We start from the raw sequence: 9,386 nt of genomic DNA on the forward strand, positions 1-9,386 counted from the left end.
ATTTAATTGTTAGTTCACTGTTTGATTTAATTCTGACTCTGATTTCATGACTGCAGTATTCACTCCTCATTAGCTCATTACCATGCTACAATGCAGATCTATTTTAGTTTGGTTGTTTATTCATTAGCAAGAAACCTCCCCGAAAGTACACAGAACTTATTTTTTCTTTCAGAATCGCAACCAGTCCCTAAGGCTAAAGACATTGCAGGTGAACTCAGATATTAAGGTATTTCCTTAATACCTACCTACATCCCACTCAGCAGCAGCTTGCTGGATATGACAATAGACTGACTTTGCCTTCCTGATGGCCATTGATGGCTCACCAAGGCTCGTTCCTCAGCTGCAATTTCCAGCTGAGGCCCAACATTTAATAATCCTTTAGTGCCAACAGCCTTTTAGCCTTCTCAAGATTTTCACTAACTTCCAAGGAGTATTTTTGTATGTTTGGGCATCTCAATCTTGTTGCTTCATTTTCTAGGGTATAGGGAGAGCCAGGGACTCAGCTGAGAGCTGGGACTCTCAGGTTTCCTCCCTGTTGTACCTGCTCCGTGGTGTCTCCTTGAACTTGGGGGTCCTCATTGCCCTCTCCACTGACAGCACACAGCTCGGTGCCGGACCTCCGGCTGGTTGCAGCTTATGGAAAATAGCAGAGTCTTGTAGGAAAGCTCTTTGCTAAGTTGATTTCATGCCTTACAAATAGGTATTGATTTCCCTTTTTGATGTACGCGAGTAAGAGACAGAATAAAACAATGACATCGGCAGTGGCTGTCCTTTTCTGCACGCAATATTTTGTTCTCTCACTGCCTCAGTCAGCTTTGTTCATAAGGGCTCTTAATAACTCCGTCTCTAATTAGGACTCGCTCTTACTGTGACCTTGTGAACTAGACTATCTCCTACTGCAGCTGCATGAATATTTTCCAAAATATGGATTTCCCTCCTTTTCACACACATTGTAATGTGATTTTTGTGTGAATTCAGTAGATCTGAACAATTATTTTCAGTAGATAAGAATGTTACTTCAGAATTCTCTTTTCCTTACATATTGTAACCTATGTGAGATATAATAAATGCACTTGTCTTTGAGCGTCCAAGTTTTGCCCAGAAAGGTGCTTTGCCAGGTGACCTGCTCTGACTCCTGGGAGGGAAAGCACTGCTCTCTTGGAAGGACACACAAAAGGCAGCAGCACAAACAGGCCCAGCCCTTGGGAAAGTGGGGTGTGATTTCGGAGGCTGCCCAGACCCTTGCTGGTAGCTGCAGACCCCAGACCCCAGTGCACACCTGCAGCAACAGCTCTTTAACAGCCGGCAGACTTTATCCCCAGCTTCAGCACATCTACTTATAGCCATTTTATAAACTTTCAAAGAAAGAAAAATAAAATTCCACCAAGGAAGCAAGGTTTTCTCTCTCAGCTGGGGCTGGACTCCCCCAGTTTGCTCTTCTGCATCTGTTAGATACTGTGGGCAAGAGATTAATGACCAAAATATTCTGTCCAAGCACTGTTACAGGGAGTAAAGGACATTTTTTTCCCGATAGCTCTCGGGTCCCTGCTGTAAGATGCCTTTGAGCAAGAAAGGAAAGAGCCAGACCCGAAGAATGCGAGCATCTGTCCCGGCCCCATCCTCTTCCTCCCTACACAAAAGCCTTTAGCCCATAATCCAGGGTCTTCAGATGGCAGTAAAAAACAGATTAATGAGCACTTTTATTATTTTCACATCTTCTGTGTGCAACCCTCCTGGCAGCCCTGACCGATCCCCTGTTATGACTCAGCTGCCTTTGGTTTTGCTCTATTTTGCCTGAGAGCCAGTTTACGACTTTATTATTCAGTTCTTGACATGCGGAGGTGAAAGTCCAGCCGTGCGCCTCACCATGTTCCCTTTGTCTTTCGCTTCCAGATGGTCACCAAGCAATTAGCTCCTCTGCACTGCTCCCGTCTTCCCCCTCTCAAGGCTTACTGACAAGATCCCCCACAAATACATCTGCCTTCCAGTGTTTTCTGGGTTTTTCTAGAGCAGTTTGCCATTTCTTCTCAAAGTCAGCAGGAAGTATAAATCAGAGGATGAGTGGCAGCCAGGTCACAGCAGAACAAGCGTTTTTCCAAAGTGGAAGAGCACGTCCTATTCCTGAGGTGGTGAATTATAAAGAAATCGCTCATCTTTCCTTATATCTCTGGAAACGTCAGCCAAACTGCATTAACTGCCCTCATTAAGGGCTGAGTGCTTATAAAAGCAGAAGACACTAAGCAAAATGTTTGCTTTTGTAAGAATGGGAACACAGGTCTGGAGAAACCTTGTCCATTCTCCTGGAGCACCTGGGAGTAAGGGGGCAGGCTGGGAGAAGCAGCTTTTGTGGGCAACAGTAGGTCGGTGGGACCATCCCAAGTACATTTGCAGAAGGAAGAAACCCATCTCTTTCTTCATTTTAATGATCAGGAAGCCAAGGACCGGGGTGGTGCCGACTGAGCCCCCTCTCAGGGTACTCTCCTTCCCCACTGTAAGCCAGCAGACACGTCAGTTTATGTCCACCGCCAAGCAACCCTACACAAACTCTTTTTGCAGATGGGTTTTCTGCAGTTTTTTGAAGTGCCCAGGGCTGCTGTCATGTTGCACAAGTACCACAGCACACAGGTTCTCCCATGCCAGTGAGTCCAGCTGGAGCCTAGTTTTGTGACAGCCGGTAGCTTGCTTTACCGTAAGCCACCTGAAGCAATTTGGATGGAATAATTTTATCCCTTTAGTAAATAGTTAAAGCACCCCAAACATGAAGCTGAATGCACTTGAACTCACACTAGCAGCGTGGAAACACAAACCTGTTTCCCACGAATGTTTCTGCAAGAGCAGCCGCCTCCTGGGTGCGTTGCTGAAAGCCTCGCTTGCCCTCTGTTGGGTGGCTGGGGAAGGATTTGCCGTCTCGGTAATGAGTGCCGCTCACTGGACCTTGTGAATTAGGGCTGCAGAGTGATGGAGGCATTGAAATCAGAGCAGTCCTTGCTTGTTAGCCTCTCCAGCCGTCGGATTAGAAGGTGACATTCAATGAAATTAAAGGCAGCAATTTATTTCGAGCCGAGCAATCAATAAGCGGGAGTGTTTTATGCAGCATATAATGCAGCATATAATGCAGACAACCTGTGGAGTTCACGTCCACGAAGGGGTCACTGAAGCACATGCGGTATGTAGGTGGGAAGGAAGCAATGGCTGATTTAGTGCCCGCTAGCAGGCTACGCAAGCTGAAGTGACCAACATAATCAAATCTCATGCTTCAGGGCATAAATTGAAGGGGTTGAGTAGTGGAAGCAGTTATGTATATAAAAGGTCTCATCCTGAGAGGTGCTGATTACCCGCAATTCTTACTAAGTTCATCCAGCGAAAAGACACTCAGGAATTGCTCGACTTCTCCACTGGCTGAGTCTGTACTTGCTAATTTTCCTTATTAATAAACCCTGTGATATTTTAGCCTGCTGGCACAAACATTCATTTTGCTACAGTAACATTTATTTCCTTTCACACAAGAGTCAAACATTAAAGCTGCTTCTAAAATAAGATTTTATGGAGATAATTTGCGGTGGTGCTGGCAGAGAATTTGTCTCTCAAAATACGCTATAATTCTTTATCTAGCGAAGGTACTTATATAGCCTCATTATGAGAATATGTGAGCACTTCACAACCTTTAGGGGATTTGTCTTTCCAGTTTTCTTCCTGAGCAAGGGAACTGGTATTAACCTCACTCTACAGGTGGGGAGCTGCTCCACAAGGCGGGCTGTGGGCTTCCATTAATCTTTTGGGGTACCTAAGATGAGCCCAGCCGCCCGCTTTGACCGTGAGCTTGTGGCTCCACAGGCACATGGTGCATGGTAGTATGTGTGGCGTTTACCTTCTGCACCAAGAGGGGTCTGATTGCAGCCCCCGGCCCCTGCCACCGAGAGATCAGAGGTGGAGAGGTCAGGCAGGCTGAATCCAGCCTTCAGTGACCTGCCCGTGACAAACAAAGGAAATCTTTGCTTTCATCTGGAATCCAGCTAAGGGGGAAATTCAACATCTTTCCTCAGTAATTTGAGAACTAAGCAGGCTAATATCTCCTAGGAACGGCTTAGGTAGACCTGATCCTGTTTGGGTATAAGGCGGTCTGGATGGCTTCTTGAAGTCTCTTTCCATCCTGTCTGCGGTGGCCACCTCGAAGAAAATTACATTCTTTAGCCTAATAAATTTCTGTAGCTAAGCACCAAATACCTAACCCCCTAAGTCTTGTCTGTGGGGAGCTTTGGTGCGGGTCCTGGGCCATTCAAAGCCTGTAGTCCTGCAATGCTAGGGCAAGAGTAGCTGGGGACAGTCACCATGAAATTAAGAACAGATCAAATGAGCAAACTCACTTTTTTTTGTGCTCTGTAACCAGCCCCTGCTGCTGCTACTCCCCCCATAATCCCCATCTCTTGCTTTCCTTTCCCTGGCCATAAATTTGCTGCCTTTTGCACTAGACAAATCTGATGTGCTGTGCTAAATATTTTAGATGTGGCAAACGATCCTTCATCGCAGAGTGGCATGATTGCATTACAATGTATTAGAACAACATGACTTTGCCAGAGGGTGTTTGTTGGCACCGTGCCGAGTGAAGGAGGCAGCCCAAGTTTGAGAAGTAACTATCGAGTCATTTATCAACATTCGGGCCTAAAACACACGGGGTTGCACCAGCTTGAGCAGCCTTAGAGAGATAAATCTGGAAGATGAGCCAAGAAACCCCGAATACAGACAGACCTTTGAGGGAGCTTCTCGAAATCCAGAGCTCTACCAAAATGTCAAGCTGAGCTTCTGTGACAGATTCAACACATGCTTTTGGCATGTGTTCTGTTGCATTTTGTCTCCCCTTTTAGGTTCAGATGAAATATGGGCTGCTTTTCAGTCTCTCGGCCAAACTGTGGCTGATTTGATCTCACACTACTGTAGCACAATGGAAGATCTGCAGTGAACCAAGTGGAATCACAGAAAGCCAACACGTAGCGTCTAGAGCTTGTTTTCCTTCATAATATCCTCATAGGATGGAGGCAACTCAGCTCCCCCGAGGCTGAACCGTGGGGCAGGAGAAGAGGACATCTCCGCAGTCACGCAGGGGCTCGGAGGTCCGGAGAACGGGCACTGGGGCGCTTCACTCGCTGGGGAAAAAGCAAAGCCATAACCATACCGGAGACGGGCGCGAAGAGCAAGTGTGGGGGTGAGAGGGGTGAGCCTGGGAGGAGCTGCCAAACCACTTGGAAACAAGAAAGGCATGGATGTAATTTTTGAAGCATGGCATCACAAAGCCTCTCGTCACGAACTCCAGGTATTGAGAAGTGAGAACAGAGGAATTTGGGTGGGTTTGGGGTGGGTCATCCCTGCGGAGACACTGTGTTCATGACCACCCAGAAAGCAGGCAATACCTCCTCTGGGAAAGGCTTAGTCTAATGACAGAATTAGCTTTACTCTTCTTGGAGGGACTGTTGTCTGGCCCTGCCCGCCGGTGCTGCTGGCAACACTCCAGGTCAGTGCTGGGTGCTACACATAGGCACTGTAGCCCAGTCCTCCAAAGCCTGGGTGCTCCTGGGGGACCGCTGAGGGTGGCTACTGTGATGAATAGCCCCCGCCAAGACAGCTTTTTGACAGGTGCCAGGGGCGTACCAGCCAGCCCAGCTGCCTGCTGGGGCGGCTCAAGCAGACCGGGGTGGCCTTGCCCGAGTGAGAAATGCAGGTCACGTTTTGGAAAGGGCTGCCTGACGCCAGGCAGTGCCTGTGGCCGCGTATGTCGGGCTGCTGAGTGCCTCGGCACTGAGGAGAAGGTCCCCCACACCTCCAGCGTTAGCATGGCCAAGCCCTGGCTAGGCACCTTTGGGAGACACGGACACACAGGGACAGCCCTGAGTTCAGCTGCAGTTATGGCTGGGAAAAAGTGGATGTGGCTTGCTTAAGTCCCCCAGTCCATGGTCCGAACACCCCCCCAGAAGATGCCCGAGCTGGGCACCCCGCTGTTCACCAGAAACACAGCACCCAGCTGCAGCCCGGCCCCCGCTCAAGCCCGGCTGCCTCTTCTGGGCTATGGATGGGCCACAGGGAGCCTGCCGGGGCCAGCGGGACCTTGCAGCAGGTACGGAGAGGACTAACCGCAAAAGGTATCCGAGCTGCTGAGCGCGAAGACGGCCAGGGTGCGCCGGGGGGGGAGGCAGCTCCGCCGTTTCAGCCAGCACTGCAGGCAGCAGCAGGTCCCACAGGACAGGAGCAAGGCCAGGAAAAACAACATCAGGAACCTGGGGCAGAGGCAGCAGGGGAGGAACAGTACCATCACCATCTGCAGGCAGCACCGACAGATGGCTGCATGCCTTCAAATTAACATATTCATTAACATCTTTTGCAAATAGCCGTTAAATGTTGCGGTTTCCCCATCAGCGTACTGGACATGATCAAAGTGCCCGGAAACCAATGTCTCAGTGCTGAGTGCTCAGCGCCGAGTGCTGGCTGGGAATTCAAACATTTCTCCCCCAAAATCATTCATCGGTTTTGCCCAGCTCAGTAGTCGGTGTACAGTGAGGAGGATATGGATAAATGATTCCCATTAGTCAGTAAAGACAGAACACAGGGACAGCCCAGGAGCAACGCTCTCTAGCTATCACTCTCTCTTAATGCCTTTCTCTCTATAGATCCATCAAAGAATATTATTTGCCAGTTTTTCTCTCTAAAACAGATCTGAAACTTACCACACATACCAGCTGCTAAAGTTTTCATCGCTCTGCCCGATGCACCTAACAAGGGAAAAATAAAAGGAACTTTCAGTCCAGTGTGAGGGGACCGTACCGGCTCCAATGCAAGTCTACAACGCAAAGAAAAGCATCATCAGTAAGTAGAGGACTAGAGAAGTTTTCCTCCATCAGGGGAACCCTATTACGCGTTCCTCTGTGTAGATGGGAGCAGACGCAGATGACGTACGAAGCAGCGTGCAACCGGTTTGCCTTTCAACGCTGCCACCCGCCACCAGCGGTTTTGCTCAAAACCCAAAGGGTTGCCAGCTTCCCTTTCCTCTTTTGGAATAAAAGCTAAACGGCCCTTTCCTGGAAGCCCTCGTTCCTCTGCCATGCCAGTGTGCCGGGCAGGAGCACAGCACCCCCGAAAGAGCCCGGGGTGGGAGCAGCCGCGGGTGAGAGAACGGAGAGCCACACTCACCTCTCGCCAAGCTGGCAGTCCGACGCTGAGTCTGCGAACTGAAAACACACGTGTAAATCGGAGAGGGCAGGTATGCATTGGTTTTTTAAACTGGTATAATTACTGATCTCGGAGCGGGAAGTCGGAGAGGAAGAACCACAAAGGTGCTGGCTCCTGCAGGGATGAAAACCAGCCCTTCTCCCCAGAGACCACAGGGCTGAGCTCTCGCCTCTGCGCGTCTCTGGTCGGAGCTAGCCCGTACCAAAACCAGTGGATGACCTCGCAGAGAGCTCCATAAATTCAATAGTTTGCAGATGAAAGATAGGCCAAGGGGAAAGCATTTCTTTTGATGTGGAAGAGGGAAAGACAAGAGCAGGGAGACACAAGCAGGTGTCAGAGACCTGTTTACAGAACTGGGCTTTGCTATTCAGAAATGTCTGCTGAAAATGTCCCATAGACTAAATTCTCGGTCTGTAGCTTATTTTCCAGTAGCTAATTGTGAATGTAGCTGTAAACTGGAACTGTGTTGACCAGACCCGTGCTCTACTCAAAATTTTCCTGTTTCTGGGGAGTAGTGGTGCATCATTCGCAGAATCAGGTTTCAGCTATTGCAAATATGTGAACCTGAAACTTGTTTTTCAGGTATATTTTCTACTCTCCACTCAAGCAAGTTTATTTTTGCAAGCCTTGTTGATCTTACCTGCAGTTTCAGATTATCTGGGCAAAAAGTAACTGGAGTGGTTCATCAGTATGGTTGACTCAAATTCAATAAAATTTTTGGCTGACTCGTGTTAGGTGTGTTAAAACACTTGCCCAAATTTGCTACAAAAAACATCAGATCAGGTACGGAATTGCAGTAACACTGGGAAGCAGAATGAGCAAGATGGAAGAATTTGGATTTATTTCTTGTAAAAAACTATTAGAATGTAATTTGCAAATCATTACTTTACTTTGAATTTCCTTCTGCGTATATCCAAAACACATAGAGATTTCCGACTTACTTTGAGCCAAACTAGAAAGCTCTGTTCTGTATTAGAAGTTTGAATCAAATATGTATAATTGAGATATCTCATACTACATCTTTAATTACCAGGATTTCTTTGTAAGGATTTTGTTGTGCAAAGCTTGTCTCACTGTAAACAGCAAGAAATTACCCCACAAATCTCTGTAATGTGTCTGATCCTGTGCACACACCGTCTTTCGGTCCTGAGTTTCACCAGAGGTCCTTAGGTATAATGTCTTTCATATAAAACATTATCTATGAAATTTCATGAGCAGTTGAAACCCAAATGAGGAATAGAGAAAATGACAGAAACTTCAACTCTTCCAGACATGTCCTTTTAGCACTGAGCTAATTTGCCATGTCACACATGCACCCTGGTGCAGAATATTTTAATTTTTTTTTTTTTTTTTTGCACTTCAACTGATTATTAGAATAACAGGTCAAAACCAGACAGCTGATTGCTGTGATTACGCGTGCCCTGAGTATTCTTCATGGCTGAATGACAACCTCTGGACTCTCTTTTCGCATCCTTCAAACTTCCTCAGCAGAGCCACCTTAGAGTAGTTAAACTGCAGCAAAGTGCATCTGCCCTGAGGCAGTAATCTAGTGATGCGGCCAAACACCCACCTGTGATGCTGAAGACCCATGCGCTTCCATTTCAATATCCATAAACAGAATAAAGAATTAAGGCAGTCACATTTTCTCTGCATTAATTGGAATTGATGTGAACATTAAATCCTCCCCAAATTCATCAGGTCTTCAAAAAATTCTTCCCTCCAAAATAAAAAGGGCTGATGGCTACATTCTATAAAAGTTGAAATTTTCCCCCCATAAAATCGCTAAAATCAACCTCATCCCAGTGAAGGGTTTGGTTACCTGGAGGAAGGTTAAACACAGAAATCCAGTTCCTGTGATCCATGAAGCGAAACACAAAGCTCCAGGTGTCCGCATCACTAACAGGAGAAACGTGGAATGAGCTTTGTTTGCAGCAGTGTCTTACCCTCTGTAATTTGGAGCTTTTAAAACTTCTCTGCACATTGTGCCTTCAGCCAGAGAACAACACGTTACCCAATGGCTTCCCACGCTCCAGAAACTACCGCTAGCCAGGGAATGAATTTGGGTTTGCATGGACACACTCAAACAGCTGCTAGAGGTTAAAGGAACACTAGTTTAAGGTCAGCACCTTGCAGTTGTTTCGGCATTTTCATAGCTGTTCACAAATTCCTGC

At 47.3% G+C, this 9,386-nt stretch overlaps 1 protein-coding gene across 1 annotated transcript; it reads right to left on the reverse strand.

Annotated features, from left to right (window-relative positions):
• Positions 1 to 4,992: 4,992 nt before the first annotated feature.
• Positions 4,993 to 9,109, reverse strand: TMEM207 (transmembrane protein 207; the record flags this gene model as incomplete). Its single annotated transcript, XM_082486927.1, has 5 exons — positions 4,993 to 5,141; positions 6,124 to 6,266; positions 6,714 to 6,758; positions 7,177 to 7,214; positions 9,035 to 9,109. 5 exons carry the CDS (start codon positions 9,107 to 9,109, stop codon positions 4,993 to 4,995), a joined length of 450 nt encoding a protein of 149 aa, XP_082343053.1.
• Between the last annotated feature and the right edge of the window lie 277 nt (positions 9,110 to 9,386).

The sequence above is a fragment of the Vanellus vanellus genome, assembly GCF_965231255.1.
Source record: "Vanellus vanellus genome assembly, chromosome: 8".
NCBI lineage: Eukaryota > Metazoa > Chordata > Aves > Charadriiformes > Charadriidae > Vanellus > Vanellus vanellus.